The sequence below is a fragment of the Leptopilina heterotoma genome, unplaced genomic scaffold, assembly GCF_015476425.1.
Source record: "Leptopilina heterotoma isolate Lh14 unplaced genomic scaffold, ASM1547642v1 Lhet_228, whole genome shotgun sequence".
Lineage (NCBI taxonomy): Eukaryota > Metazoa > Arthropoda > Insecta > Hymenoptera > Figitidae > Leptopilina > Leptopilina heterotoma.
The window spans coordinates 3,901,059-3,917,767 of record NW_025110946.1 but is presented as its reverse complement, the minus strand read 5'-3'; the positions used below and the strand labels follow the sequence as shown (position 1 = coordinate 3,917,767).

The 16,709-nt window shown below is 33.8% G+C and overlaps 2 protein-coding genes across 2 annotated transcripts; both read left to right on the top strand.

Moving 5' to 3' along the window:
- Nucleotides 1–8,386: 8,386 nt before the first annotated feature.
- Nucleotides 8,387–9,349, top strand: LOC122502382. Its single transcript, XM_043612403.1, has one exon. It carries the CDS (start codon nt 8,387–8,389, stop codon nt 9,347–9,349), a length of 963 nt encoding a protein of 320 aa, XP_043468338.1.
- A 47-nt stretch (nt 9,350–9,396) lies between these two features.
- Nucleotides 9,397–11,685, top strand: LOC122502381. Its single transcript, XM_043612402.1, has 3 exons — nt 9,397–10,070; nt 10,194–11,366; nt 11,469–11,685. Exons 1-3 carry the CDS (start codon nt 9,397–9,399, stop codon nt 11,683–11,685), a joined length of 2,064 nt encoding a protein of 687 aa, XP_043468337.1.
- Nucleotides 11,686–16,709: the final 5,024 nt, after the last annotated feature.

The following is a 16,709-nucleotide window of genomic DNA, read 5'->3' as shown; positions in this document are numbered from 1 at the left end:
GCGTTTCTGCATGAATTTAAACCATCTTTTGAATTTAGGTAATTAAGAAGATTCCTACTCGTTTTATGTTGGCCTATTTTGTAAAAAGTGGCTGTGTTTAGAGAAAAAGTGGTTGAAAAATGTTTATTTACCTATTTCACGTCATTTAAATCAGTCAGTGTCGTATTTTGTCGGGCGATAATTGTAACCTACAAATTTTACAGACCTTCCAACGCCGTTAAAACAAAAAAATGAAATAAAAATATAAAATTCGTATTGTGTTTTAAAAATATCCAACTACTTTTTTATACTTGTCAATATATAGTTCATACAGGGAAAACAATATAAATATTTTGTGAATAATTCTCACTCTAAATTGTGATAAATTATAAATTCTTATTACATCGAGTTATTACAAAAATAAGAATTATATAAATATACGACTAAAATTTTTAATATTGTTTATTCAAATAAGTTGATAGTTTAGAACATATGTTCCATGTCATAAAATTTGACATTCCTAATATCATTTTTAGGCATAAGAAATACGTGTTCTTCACAATACTAATATTCGGATTAGATATAATACCAAATTTCAGTTTTAGTGATCTGCTTACATCTTACGTCCGATTCCAGTGATAGTTTATGCCTAAATCTCAGATTTAATCTCTAATTTAGAGATTAATTTTTTTCCGTGTACTCTTCTGTCTAAAATGGAGCTCTTAAATATATTAAACAGTGTTTTGTCATTCATTCTTTTTTTATATAGTGATCCGGCTTATCCGCGAAAGTTAGTTCAAGAAGTTATTGATTTTATGGATAATTTTATTCGTAGCGTATACTTGCCATCTTTAAAACATGATATTGTCGAGGTATTAAAAAAAACAGGAATTACTCAAGATTCGCTTGATGATATAGATTTATGTTTTAGAAAACACAGTAATGCGTTTGAGCCACTATCGACAGAGTATAAGCGTTTTAATCTATTAAGGCGAAAAGGTTTTTTCGATCCTGAAGAATTCATAATAGGTGATTCTTTAATAGAAAAAATGGTTGATAATCAGACTAAGTTGGTTCCCGAATTTTTAACGGGTATAACTGTTCCCTTACGCAAGTCGTTAAAGTGTTTTTTAGAAATACCAGGTATTTTTAATGAAATTATAAAGTACATAAATCAGTTATCTACAGAATCGCACGTTATAACAAATATTCTTCAAGGAGACTTATGGCTCAAAAAATATTTAACGAAGTTTAATCAGGAACTTGTTTTACCACTGTTTATTTTTTACGACGAAATCGAAGCCGGAAATCCGTTAGGGAGTCACGCCGGTGTAAACAAATTTGGAGCTGTATATGCATCTATTGCATGCTTGCCGCTGCGGATTGCAGCTAAACTTGATACCATTTTGTTCTCAACATTAATATATGCCGCCAATAAGAAAAAAACTACCAATAAGAAAGTTTTTGAAAAGTTAATTAATGAATTGAATTTTCTCCAAAGAACCGGAATATGGATAACGGTTGACGGTGTTTTAAAACTTGTCAAATTTCAATTAGTTCTTATTTTAGGCGACAATTTGGGCCTTAACAGCATTCTCGGCTTTATCGAATGTTTTAAAGACACTTTTTGTTGTCGAATCTGTCGAGTTTCGGGCGAATTATCTGCGACTTTAACAGCGGAAGACATATCTTTATTGCGTAATTGTAAAAATTATGAAGAAGATATTTCGATAGGTGATAAGTCGAAAAGTGGTGTAAAAGAGAGTTGTATGTTTAATCAAGTTGACAACTTTCATGTGACCGAAAACTTAACTGTGGACCTAATGCACGATATGTTAGAAGGTGTGTGTAAATATATCATGCAATCAATAATATACACATTCATTTTGGTTAAAAAATATTTTACGCTGGAGGAGTTAAATTCAGGAGTATAAAATTTCGACTATGGAGCGTTTGAGAAATCTAATAAGCCACCAGTAATTTTGTTTAATCGGATTAAAAATAAAATGTCACTTAAAATGTCTGCAGCTAAAATGTTAAGTTTCATTCAAATTTTTAGCATGGTTATGGGACACCGTATTCCGGAAGACGATAAATACTGGAAACTTTACATATACTTACGCCAAATTTTAGATATCATTCTTTCACCTAGAATAATTCGTAGCGACACTACAAAATTAAAAAAATTAGTCCAAATGCTAAATTCTCTCTATATAGAATGTTACGGGGCGCTCAAACCTAAATTCCACAACCTTATTCATTATGCAAAAATTTTATTAAAAAATGGTCCTCCAGTTCGTTATTCAAGTATGCGTTACGAATCACGACACCGATCTATAAAAGCTACTGTTCAAGCTGTTAGTTCTAATGTAAATATTTTAAAAACTATTGCGATAAAACAAATTTTCCAAACGTGTCATATGATGTACACATTAGAATTTGAAAAAAAATCCAAACTTGGAACCCGTGATGAAAACGATTGTTCTGCAATTTTTAAAAATGTTAGTAATGTTACTGGTTGTACAAAAATGGAATGTTACAATTATGTAGACATTAGTAATACCACATTCAAGATTGGAACTTTCTTAGTTACTGATATGCAAACAAGCAAAATCGAATTTGGCAAAGTTGTGAAAATCATTCAAGCAAAGAATAACATCTATTTTTATTTTCAAATATTTGAAGAAATAACGTTTGATAATCATTACCATGCCTATCTTGTTAAAGAAAAAAATGAAATGAAATGCTTAAAGGCAGAATCTTTACCAGACATCGCTCCTTGCATATCAATTAAAAAGAAAAATGAACATTTTATTATTACCCAATACCAACTTTAATTTTTAAAAAAAATTTCTTTGTCAATGTAAACAATTTATATATGTATAAATATTTTTGATTTATTATCTGAAATATTGATTAGCAAAGAATATTGTAATTAATAAAAATTATAAGTAATAATAAATGTTTCTTATTAATATATGTTAACCATTTCCTACAAACATATAAAAATATAAATTAACTTCAAAAATTCTGTCACATTATTTATTAAAAAATTAAAATTTTACTACATCAGTTTTAAAATAATTTAGAGCTTAAATTGTAATAAAATAATTTAAAAAGTACAATTCTTAAAGAATGTACATTAATTCTATTAACCATTTTCTTCTTCATTAATTTTTTATTATATCATTCTTATGTAATTCTTTTTTTGCTTAAATATAAGTAAACTTTACAAAATGTATAAATGATTTATTTTATAAACTAAAAAATTATTCTTACTATACATTTTTCTATGTTGTTCAATAAATAATAAACTTTTTAACATTGCTAAATAATAAAGTTTTATGATGAACAAATACCAACTTTATGATGAATATGTTAAAAATTAAATTAAAAATCAAAATCTTTTTAGGTTATGTCTATTACATAACTTTATTGCATGTCACAATTTTCAGTTTCATAAATATATAATAAATATCCATAGCAAATAAAAAACCTGAAATTTTTATATTTATGTGAAATATTAAAATATACTATAAGACTACTAACTTTAAACTCATATTTACAATTTTGTATAATTTATTGTAATATAATTTCTTATATTTTAAAATTAATAATGAGTATTCGGTATTTTAACTTCAAAATAAGTAATAATGCATGCATGCGGTACCAAGAGAATAGATATAGGTTTTCGAGTAAATTCTGCTCATTCCTAGGGGCAGATACTGACTTTTCGAAAGGAAAGAAAGTTGTTTTCAATCCAAGTCACTAAATCTAACCTACAGATGGCTCTATAGCAGCATTTTCAATGCAGAGCCACCACAGCATTTCGTCAATGCCGCAACGTCCCCAAAATTTTCTCAGTGTGTCTTGAAAAAGGACGTCTGACGTGCTGGTTGAAAGGGGAACTGGTTGTTTCGGAACCAGTACAGCCAACGGCCTAACATTTTTTCAGTGTAGCAGAAAAGATTATCGCCTGCGTCTTATCAGGATTAAGACGCAAGCCATTCCTTACAGCCCACTGTTCAACAATTTTAATGTCGTATTGAATATTTTTAAGCAAGTTTGAAATATCAGATAAGGGACCAGAAAGATAAAGTTTAAAATCATCAGCATATTTATGACAGAATTTAAAATCGCTACCGAGGTCAGAAATAAATAAGTTAAACAATAGAGAAGAAGGTGATGCACCCTGTGGAACACCACACTTAACTTGGTCCCAGTTCGAAATGTTGCCATCACCGTCAATAACTCTTTGTGATCTAAACCTAAGGTAAGACACAAACCATAACGACATACAGAGTTGGACATATTGAATGAAGCCAGTTTATTAATCAGTAATTGATAGTCCACAGAGGGAAACGCCTTTTAAAAGTTGTTCGATAAACCAAAATAATGAGCCAGGTGACGGGAAAAAAGAAGACAAATTTTTGTTCTCAGGAAATTATTATATTTTCCAAAACGTACAATTATTAACAACGGAACAAATAAACTAAATAAAGTATTATTACTAGTACCACAGGGGAGCCAGGATTATTGTGAGAAACCTGACTACATTGAGATCGGAAAATAGTACAGATTCTCAAGAAGGATCTCAAAGTAATCAGTCGTGACAAATAGATCGTGATTCAAAGAAAGGTGAATCACTCTTGGAAACGGTTCATTATTTAATTATAGAGAAACATTAACACATAAAGAAACAATGTAAAATAAAGAGAAAAAAAGGATATCACCAAAAAAAACTCCACAATCCAGGGTGTATCTCCGGGTTTGGTATCTTGATTCGGTTCCTTGCTCCTTGAAAAATATCCTCGTCAAATTATATATCGTCACGCACCTTTGGAATATTGTTCGTCACATCTCTTGGAAGGTTGTTAGTTAACTGAACTGTAAAAGAACGCTACCTAACAATCGCAACACCGCAGGTAGTCCTAAAGGGACAGCGGCCTCTTTTCGTAGGAAGGGGAAAAGCCGAATTGGTTAAGAAAATAGAGAGAGAAAATATCGAGGAGGGAGAAGAAATCAGTGTGTTTTTAAACTATTAGAGCCAGGTAGGGGGATCAAAAGGAACATGTAAATAACTTAATCTAAGGGTCAATAATCAAAACAATAATTTCAATAATAATATCCTGTATCTAAATGCAGCGGTTCTCAGTAAGATTTCTAACAAAAGTAAAAAAATCGCAACAGTAATGTATCCATCCATAGCAAGTTTGATATCAGATGTAAATTTTAAAGCAGCCGTACATGTACTATGCATTTGACGGAAACCATATTGCAGTGATTCAAATAATTTATTTTTATTTAAATATAATGTTATTTGTTTACAGATGAGGCGTTCTAATGGTTTAGACAGGGCACAAATTATTGAAATCGGTCTCATATTGGATCGTTTCTTTGGATTAGTTATCTTGGGAACAGGTCTGACATTACTCATCTTCCAAATATCATGAAAAAACCCAGTCTGTAGGGAATAGTTATATATATATGCTATAGAACAGGGAATATTATAGGAAGAGACAGTTAAATCATTTTAATATTAATGTTATCAGTCCCCATAGCATTAGTTGTTATCTGCTTAATACTCTCAAGCGTAACATCGGGTGAAATATCATTGAAAAAGAACTTATTTTCATCAACGTTGTTATAGTCATTATTATTAACAGGAATAGTTATATGAGTAGGAGTTAAAATAGTTGTGCTAGAAAATACGTCCAAAAGTTCATGATCCTGAAAAGAGTAGTCATTTGACGCTTTTTTATTCGCAAAAAGATTTAAATTTTTTTTAATTTTCCAAATATCATCTGTTTTACTTCCATTTTTAATTACTTTAAAATTGTATTTATTATAAGAGTCTCGAATTTTTGTATTTATTAGGTTTCTAAGTTTTTTAAATTTAGATTGATCAAATTGATTACCAGTACGCTTAGCAATTTTGCGTAGTTTATTACGTTCCTTAATGAGGATTTTTATTTCCTTATTCATCCACGGAGAAAATCTACGTCTTGTATTTGATAAGTGCAAGGGTGCAAACACATCAAAGGCTGAAGTAATATAAGAAGTCAATTTATAAACCTTGTTGAGAGTTGAATGTATGAATTATAATTGTCGCATGAGGTGAAATTGATTAGAGGTATATTTTAAAATTGAAAACTATGCAACGCGAAAATACACGTGACGACGAGAAAGTGGGAATTGAGACGAAAGAGGTGTAGGGAGAAAATGTAATTGCCAGTATCTCCAAAAGATTACTAATGTAATGTAACGAATCTAACTTGAAATAAATCTAACAGTATTCCATTAAAATGAAAGTTTTTTATTCACACAAATACGCATTTCATGCACATTTTTGGTCCTTCGAGTTGATTAATGAGACTTGAAGTTTTGAGGAAAATTAACAAGGAAAATTATCTAAAACACCACGAGGGGCACGCGACGCCATTATACACGAGGCATTTTTAAACGATCAAATTGGAGATAACTCAATTATTTTATTCTAATTACTGACGAAATTGAAGTACAACATTTTATCTGGGAAACTATAACTTTATATATTTATCTGGAGATCTGGATCAAAAGGAGCAAAATACAAGAATCAATTTTCAACTTTCAACGAGGAGATATTCACATCAACGCGGGATTCAGCAGCAGTTCCGATTATATTGTAAAGGTTTATAAGCGACATATATTTTAATTGTAAATAAGACAACAAATTTGGTAAGCGAATATTTTTTATATGAGTGTATTGTATTTTGTCAAGTGTATATTGTTTATTTTGACATAATGGCCGAATTAGCAGATTTTAAAAAGGAACGGACGATTTTAAAATCAAAAGCAACGCGATTCAAGAATTTTATAGAGGGATATGAAGCGTCGGAAGAAACCATTTTTGAATTAGAAACGCGAATTGATAAATTGGATTTATTGTGGTCGGAATTTAGCAATGTACAGGACGATATCGATGCTTGTTTGCCTTCAGCAGAAACGGCAGATCGTGAACAGTTCGAGAATGCTTTCTTTCAAACGCAGAGTATCGCTAAACGAAAAAGGGCTCAGTTTTACGAAAGTCGACGAAGTGTCAGGAGCAACGCAGAATCCGCCGTGACAGTAAATAGTAACGATGGGGGGGTACCACAAGCGCGATTACATATAATCACTCTCCCTACTTTTGACGGAAGTTATGAAAAGTGGCAGGGGTTTTATGACACTTTCCTCGCGATGGTAGATAGAAACGGAGCATTAGACTCAATAACCAAATTTCATTATTTACTATCGGCATTAACGGGTGCATCGAAAGAATATATTAATTCATTTGAAGTAACGAGTCAGAATTATCCATTTGTATTAGACTTGCTAAAGAAACGGTATCATAATCCAGGGTTAATAATAAATCCTCATGTAAAACAATTATTTGAATTGCCAATGGTTGCGAAAGAGTCAGCTGCTTCATTGCGGGTTTTGTCAGACGGTTTGCAAAAGCACACAAGAATATTGCTGCAGTTGAAGGAACCAGTGGAGAAATGGAACACTTTGTTATTATATTTAGCGTTTACAAGATTGGATCACGCGACTAAACGGGAATGGGAACTAAAAAAAATTGTCGGAAAAAGTATCGAAGCTCTCGGATTTTATTGCATTTTTAGAGATTAAATGTCAAATGTTGGAAGCTATCAATCCACAAGGGTCTAGTTTGAATTCAAATTTTAAAACAGTTTCGTCTCAGGGGATAAAGCGGGATAATAAGGTACTTGCCCATTTATCCACTGGTGACTCTTCGTTTGCATGTGTGATATGTAAACAGGATCATCGAATTTATTCTTGTCCGACATTTCGAAATTTAACAATTGATGACAGGCGCGGAAAAGTGAAAGCTCTCGAGTTATGTTTTAATTGTCTGGGTGTAAAGTATATAGCAAGAGAGTGTAAATCGACCAAAGGTTGTAAAATTTGTAATTCGTCTCATCACTCTTTGCTGCATCAGGAAAATAAATCAGTAAATTCGTATCATGTCGGTAAAATAAACGAAACGCAAAGTGTCGCGAATGTAACATCTAATGAAATCTCGGAAATATCTGTAAATCTATTTTCAAAAAAAGAGTCAAATGAAAAAATGTTGTCATGTATGTTCGAGATAATGCAGGTCAATTAATAAAAGCGCGAGCCTCATTGGACAATGGGTCCATGGCAAATTTTATGACTAAGGAATTTTGTAAAAAATTAAATCTTACAGAAAAAAATATTATGCATACGGTTTCGGGAAATAATTTAACGCAATCATCGGTAATGTCTTGTATCATGACGACTATTTCACCATGAAAAGCGATTTGGTTGGATCTTAGGTGGATATTTAACATTTCGGGATTTACATAAACAAAAACAAACAACAACTCTTTTTTGTGGACTCTCGATGGAAAACAACTTGCACGATCACATGAAGAGGTTTTGGGAAATCAACGAGAATCACGTCACTCATATCAAGTCTGAGGAAGAATTGGAGTGTGAAAAGCATTTCACTGCGACGTTCAAGCATGCAGAAGACAGCAGGTTTGAGGTCAGCTTACCATTGAAAAGGGATGTTCAATCTTTGGGTGAATCTCGGTCTGGAGCTGAAAAACGATTGTTGGCAATGGAGAGACGTTTCCGGAAGGATCAAACTATAAAAGAAAGGTATCACGAATATTTAGATGAATTTCTTGAGTTAGGGCATATGACTGAAATTTTAGATCTGGAGCCTGGATTGAGAAACTATTTACCACATCACGCCGTCCTGAAAGAGTCGAGCACAACTACCAAGGTCAGAGTGGTCAAGGATGGTTCATTCAAGACAACAACAGGAATCTCGATGAATGATTGCGTAATGGTTGGTCCAGTTGTTCAGCAAGAGTTATTCTTGATCATCGTTCGATTCAGGCAGCATCAGTTCGTGGTCACTGGCGATATAGTCAAAATGTATCGCCAAATTTGGATCAAACCGGAACACAGAAATCTTCAGTGTATTTTATGGCGGAAGGAACCAGATCAACCCATGAGAACGTATCAACTTAACACCGTGACGTTTGAAGTCACATCATCTCCGTATCAAGCCACGAGATGTTTGGTTCAATTGTCAGAGGAATGCAAGGAAACTCATCCACTTGCTTCAAGGGTCATCCAAGAAGACTTCTACGTAGATGACATGCTCTCTGGTGGGGAAACGGAGGAGGAGGTTGATGCTATTGTCAAGGAAGTCAAAGAAGTGTTGCAATCTGCTGGTTTCGAGCTGCAAAAATTCTATTCAAACAAAATCGATAAGGACAACGAAATCAAGGATCATGATCTTACGGAAATCAAGACGCTCGGTATGAGGTGGCAACTGGAGGTGATTATCTAACATATCAATCATCTTATGATTTCGAAGAGGGAATTGTCACAAAAAGGATGATTCTATCGGCTATAGAGCAAGTTTTCGATCCCTTGAGATTGATAGGGCCATTCGTCGTAAGATCGAAGATGCTTCTGCAGGATCTTCGGAAACTAAGGATAGGATGGGACACACCTATTCCGTCAGAGATAGCAAAGAAATGGTCATCATATTGTGAGCAGGTGAAACAAATTGAACGCATTAAAATTCCACGGCATGTTTTGGTGCAGTCACCACAGGAAGTCGAGATCCATGGATTCTGTGATGCATCACTGGTTGCATATGGTGCTTGCATCTATCTTCGGTCGGTCAACGGTGACGGATCAGTAATGGTCAGACTTTTGACTGCAAGATCAAGGGTTGCTCCTATGAAGACACTAAGTTTGCCAAGGCTTGAGCTGTGTGGAGCGGTTCTATTAGCAAATCTTCATAGCAAGGTGAAGGAAGTATTGACTGTGAAAATAAAGGATTCTTGGTTTTGGAGCGATTCAATGGTGGCGTTGTCCTGGATCAGGGCAGATCTGTCTAGATGGCATATCTTCGTTGGCAACCGGGTCAGTAAAATTCAGCAACATACATCAGCAGAAAAATGGAATCAGGTGCGAACGGATCAAAATCCTGCTGATCTGATTTCGAGAGGAACGGAACTCGATGATCTGGAAAAATTAACAATCTGGTGGAATGGTCCTTCGTGGTTGAGCGAGAGTCGGGATGATTGGCCTCAAGAAAAAGTCGCTGTTTAAGAGATACCTGAGGAGAAAAAGGTCTTACTAACTTTTGTCTCGATAGAAACAGATTTTTCAATTTTCCTTAGATACTCTTCATGGACGAAGCTATGTCGAATAACACCATATTGTCAACGATTTGCTGGAAATTTGAAAAGGAAGAAGAATGGATTGTCGCTGATCACGGATCATTTATCTGCAGAGGAGCTGGATAAAGCTCGAATTTCCTTGCTTAAACTATACCAGGAGGAGGAATTTTTAAAAGAGTTGTCTGATCTTCGTCAAAATAAACCTATCAATTCTACGAGCAGAATCTTGACCTTCAATCCTTTCTTAGATGATCAGGGATTGATGAGAGTGGGAGGAAGATTAGCAAATGCTCCAATTTCTTATTCCAAAAAATTCCCTGTTATCCTGGCAACTAAACACATGCTTACGGTATTGATAATTCGAAATATGCATTATAAAAATTTACATGCAGGGGCGCAATTTTTCAAAAGTGTACTACGAGAATTATATTGGATTATTTCAACAGATTGCGCAATACTTCGTGTAATACGAAAATGTGTTTTAGGTTTTCGATTAAGATCAAAGAGCCCAACGCAATTAATGGGAAATTTACCTGCCGAGCGCGTTACTTCGTCACGAGCTTTTGCTTATACAGGATTGGTCTATGCAGGTCCTTTTAAAATTAAATTGTCTCGAAATGTTACAGGTAAAGCTTATTTGTGTGTGTTTGTGTGCATGGCAACGAAAGCTATGCATCTGGAGTTAGCTTCTGATTTATCAACAAACACTTTCTTAAATGCTCTTAAACGTTTCATATCTCGTCGCGGTAAATGTCTATCTATTCATTCTGATAATGGTCTCAATTTTGTGGGAGCAAAAAACGAACTCCAACAAATTGTAAAGAGTTTGTTGACTGAATCGGAAAGTAAAACTAAAATCGCAAAATTTGTTTCAGAAAACTCAATTGCATGGAATTTTATTCCGCCGTATTCTCCGCACATGGGAGGTTTGTGGGAAGCATGTGTGAAATCTGCGAAATCGCATTTGAGAACAGTGTTTAATGACACACCGCTGACCTTCGAGGAGTTTTACACTTTGATTACGCAAGTCGAGTCTATATTGAATTCTCGGCCGCTTTGTCCTCAGTCGACAGATCCTCATGATCTGACTGCTCTCACCCCTGGTCATTTTTTGATCGGGTCTTCTTTTAATTCAATTTTGGAAAAAGATCATTTAGATATTCCATTAAACCGGTTAAATCGTTTTCAGCTGCCATGTCAGATGCAGCAATCGTTTTGGAAGCGGTGGTCATGCGAATATTTGACTCAAATGCAATCTTGCCTTAAATAGAAAAGAGAAGTTGAGAATGTCAAGGTGGGTCAAATGATTGTCATCAGGGACGATAATGCGCCGCCACTGCGTTGGCGTTTGGGCCGCATAAAAGATTTGCATCCGGGTAATGATGGAAGAGTGAGAGTGGTGAGTGCAAGAACGTCATCGGGTATTGTCAAGCGAGCATTGCCTAAAATTTGTATACTTCCAATCGAAGATGAAAATGACTGCAAGGTTTGAATTTGTTATTTTTTCTTTTAAGTTGAAATGTCACTCGATTAATATTTTATCAACGCGAGCATTTCAAAGGGGCCGGCATGTTGAGAGTTGAATGTATGAATTATAATTATCGCATGAGGTGAAATTGATTAGAGGTATATTTAAAAATTGAAAACTAAGCAACGCGAAAATACACGTGACGACGATAAAGTGGGAATTGAGACGAAAGAGGTGTAGGGAGAAAATGTAATTGCCAGTATCTCCAAAAGATTACTAATGTAATGTAACGAATCTCACTTGAAATAAATCTAACAGTATTCCATTAAAATAAAAGTTTTTTATTCACACAAATACGCATTTCATAAACAAACCTTAACATTAATGTCTGATTCTTAGTAAATACTGGGCCAGTCATAGCTGGCCAATTGAGTTAAGAATTAGTTTTCAGGTATGTTACGCAAGTTACGAACTAGATTTGACTGATGTACAATACGGTGTTGGTCGCCGAAAAATTTAAATTTAATACTAATTAAATCGTGACTAGAAAGAAAAGGTAGAGCATGTTGATCAACAGCTTCAATTTTATCAAGATCATCGACAAACATTATATCTATTCTCGTACGAGAGGTATTCACATGGTGCGTTGAGCTGTAAGGGACAATAGACATTCCAGCTGAATAAAATTATGATGTTCAATAAGAAGTGATTGACGAAAGGATATTTAAATTACAATTAAAATCACTCATGATAATAATGTTATTAAAATATTGTATTAATTAAAAAATCTGAGATTCGAATTCAGTACCAAACGACGCATTTGGAGGCTTATATACAACTCCTACTAAAGCGTTATCAAATTGAGATTGTACTTTAATAAATAAAAATTCTCTATCTTGGCGAAATAGCACATAATTATCCAGACTAACAAGATTATTAGCAATATTAGGTGACAGCCTAGTCTCAGAGACCGCAATTATCTGATAGTAACCTGAATTAAAAAATCAGTCAGAGAAGCAGGCGCAGTGCGCCAACATCATAGGGTTTCGTGCCCTAAAATGACAAAAAAAAATTTATTTAGAAATTTCTTTTGTACTTAAGATTAAAAATTTATTTTATTACCATAGAAACAGTTGTTATGTCAACCATTAACAAAGCAACGGTTGACATGACAACGGTTGTTATGGCAACCATTAACAGTTGTTTTGTTGTCTTAACCCTTTGCGTCACAGTGGTTCGCTCAGCGACCCACCTTTTCCTTCTCAGTTTTCAGTATTTCTATGGCATATTTATTAATAAATTTAGGGTTTTTTTCCGGGCATGTTCCTCATACCTAAACAAGTTTAAGAAAACTGTTGATTCACAATTTGTTAATAATAAAAATATTATAAACAAATAAATAACAAAAAATAATGCTTCTTTTTCAGAAAAAATTCATTTTCTACTTATCCTTACTAATTTTTGAGATGATAATTTTTTTTCTTTACAAATTAGATCCTAAACTATATTTACAATTACTTTTTAAAATTTTTTTTTATAATTTTTAATAATAAATAACAATTTTATGTAATATTTTATGAAATAAAAGTATTTCAGATGAAATTTCAATACTATTTTCATAAAACTCGTTACTCGGGGGTTTTTGGTGTCGCTGAATACGAATCTAGCATCAGATTTTTAAAATTCAAAATAGCGGATCCAATATGGCGGACGCGAAAATTAAAAATGAACTGAATTTGCTTGAAACTGGTTACTCAGCAGTTTTTGGGGTCTCTGAATACGAATCTGGCATCAGATTTTTAAAATTCAAAATGGCGGATCCAATATGGCGGACGCGAAAATTAAAAATAAACTAATTTGCTTGGAACTGGTTACTCAGGGGTTTTTGGGGTCGCTGAATACGAATCTGGCATCAGATTTTCAAAATTCAAAATGGCGGATCCAATATGGCGGACGCGAAAATTAAAAATAAACTGAATTTGCTTGAAACTGGTTACTCAGGGGTTTTTGGGGTCGCTGAATACGAATCTGGCATCAGAGTTTCAAAATTGAAAATGGCGGATCCGATATGGCGGACGCGGAAATAAAAAATGAACAGAATTTGCTTAGAACTCGTTTTTTTGGGGGGTTTTTGGGGTCGCTGAATACGAATCTGGCATGAGTATTAATAAATTTATTAATAAACTTAGAAGATTTAAAACGTTCGGATAAAATTAAAGAGTAAAATCAAAAGTGAATGAATCCTGACAATCCACAGTCAGGTAACTCGTTTAACGTAAAATCCTCTTTATAGTATTTCTGTCTATAAAAAAAAAGAAATTATTTTTTGATACTGAATATAATGTACCATTTTTGACAATCCGATTGAACAAACTGTAGATATTAGTAAAGAATTGCTAACCGATGAGTAACTGAAAATGTCAAACTTAATGCAGGATGTGATGTAAAAAAACACAAACAATAATACTGCTTCTACTCAACAAAATACCTTCTTTCAACGTAAAAGCTATATTAACCTGTTAAGAGAATCGTTAGTAATAGTTTCTCGAATGTCGTTTGTTTGAATGAAGTTGATACTTACCTTTGGAGGGAATCGTTCGTGTTAGTCTGTCGTTTGTCATTTGTTTGTTTGAAGTCGGTACTTACCTGTGGAGATAATCGTTCGTGTAAGTCTGTTGATTGTGATTTGTCCGATTGTAGCCGATACTCACCTGTGGAGTAAATCGTTTGTGTTAATTGTGTCGATTGTCATTTGTTTGATTAAAGTCGGTACTTACCTGTGGAGAGAATCGTTCGTGTAAGTCTGTCGTTTGTCATTTGTTTGTTTGAAGTCGGTACTTACCTGTGGAGATAATCGTTCGTGTAAGTCTGTTGATTGTGATTTGTCCGATTGTAGCCGATACTCACCTGTGGAGTAAATCGTTTGTGTTAATTGTGTCGATTGTCATTTGTTTGATTAAAGTCGGTACTTACCTGTGGAGAGAATCGTTCGTGTAAGTCTGTCGTTTGTCATTTGTTTGTTTTTCCGCCATATTGGATCCGCCATTTTGAATTTTGAAAATCTGATGCCAGATTCGTATTCAGCGACCCCAAAAACCCCCGAGTAACGAGTTCCAAGCAAATTCTGTTCATTTTTTATTTTCGCGTCCGCCATATTGGATCCGACATTTTGAATTTTGAAAATCTGATGCCAGATTTGTATTCAGCGACCCCAAAAACCGCTGAGTAACGAGTTCCAAGCAAATTCTGTTCATTTTTTATTTTCGCGTCCGCCATATTGGATCCGCCATTTTGAATTTTGAAAATCTGATGCCAGATTCGTATTCAGCGACCCCAAAAACCCCCGAGTAACCAGTTTCAATAGATTTCAGTGAAATGAAAAATGTATGACTCAAAGGGTTAAGACTTAAAACATGAGATTTAATACATAAGACTTAAAACTTAAGACATAAGACTTGATACATAAGACTTAAGACATAAGACTTAATACATAAGACTTAAGACATAAGACTTAATACATAAGACTTAATACATAAGACTTAAGACTTTAGACATAAGACTTAATACTCGCTATAAGGGATTTGGCCCTTGGCCACGAATCCTTAAAAACTCTTTGAATTCTATGAAAAGAGCACGCAAAGACAGCGCATTGATATGACAAATATTAATAATCTCTTTTAAGCTTTAAAATATAAATTCTATGTATGAAAGAAAAAATTAAATGTACTTACAGTAGATAATCAGACAAAGAAATATGCCAGTATATAAGTTGTGTTTACAAATAATGGAATTTTGAAACCAAAATAAATTACCCTGATCAATATAGAAATTTGTAATAAAGAATAAAAACATTGCGATACACTATAATAAACTCTTTTAATACTAATAATAACAATCTCCTGAAGCATTATCCATGTTGTAACTGAAGAAGTTAGGATCCAAAACATTGATTGCTAAGACAAATTGTCTAAATCATTGAGCGATGTAAGTAAGATACGTGGAGTACCATCATCCTTTCTATAAAAAATTTTACCCTTGGAAATCCAGAGGTATTTAATTTTGTTTCTTCGTAAGTTGAGAGCAGCACTATGAATCTGCTTATTGAGAGGGGTAAGGGACTCCTTAAGATAAATCGCAGACTGTTTGTCTACAGACTAGCCAAGGTCAGACGTCGAAAAACTGCGACATTTTTTCCGCTGGTCAATAAACTTGTCTTTAACTAGTTGACTAGCAAACCTCACATCTATTACGGGTGACCTATCGTTATCAGAAACCATACGCAAACGATATAATCAGCATCAACGGTTTTTTGAATAAGAGTCTCAATAGCAGGGGCCAATGGAGTCAAATTCGCCGTTGAAATATCTTCTTTATCATCAGGATTGCTAGTTACTGATGTTCCAGGACGAGAGGTGTCAGCACCGGTCAATCCAGCACAAGATATACAAAACCATGGATTTTTAACATTTTTAAGTTTGTCAATATCAACTTTTGACAAATTTAAGCACTTCCGATGCGAAAATGACTTGCACTTAGCACAGTTCAAATACTCTGCAGAGCTACGGGCCACCACTTGATTGCACTCAGAACACACGACCATGTTGCACAATGAATTGGAGTTTACACGCAGTTTTTAAGTTTTAATCGACAAATTATCACTATATTTATTTTAAAATTTAAGAAGTAAACTTCTTTGCAACCAACAATATCACTCTAGTAAAAAACAATTCAATAAATCAATATAAAAACAGAAAAAGTACAGAGCGACTAAGAAAAGCACACGTAAATAGTTGGCAGGGCTGTATCGTATTTTCTATTTATTTACTTCTATATAAAGTTTTTAGATATTCATTAAAAAGTGACGTACCTGTAATAAAAATACCTGAAAAGCTTAAACTAATTCCAAAAACTTACTTTTTTAAAACTGAAGTGATCGATCTGGGCGGTGTATCTCATCGTACTTTACCCTATGGTAAAAAAATTAATGGTTGAATTGACTTAAAATTTGTTATTCATCTACGCTACTTTTTTCTATCACTGAGAATCAA

Coding starts and splice junctions, on each gene's coding strand:
- LOC122502382 (XM_043612403.1), top strand. CDS start 8,387: ATGGAAAACAACTTGCACGATCACATGAAGAGGTTTTGGGAAATCAAC.
- LOC122502381 (XM_043612402.1), top strand. CDS start 9,397: ATGATTCTATCGGCTATAGAGCAAGTTTTCGATCCCTTGAGATTGATA. Junction 10,071..10,193: donor ATCTGGTGGAATGGTCCTTC/GTGGTTGAGCGA, acceptor AATTTTCCTTAG/ATACTCTTCATGGACGAAGC. Junction 11,367..11,468: donor TTAGATATTCCATTAAACCG/GTTAAATCGTTT, acceptor TAAATAGAAAAG/AGAAGTTGAGAATGTCAAGG.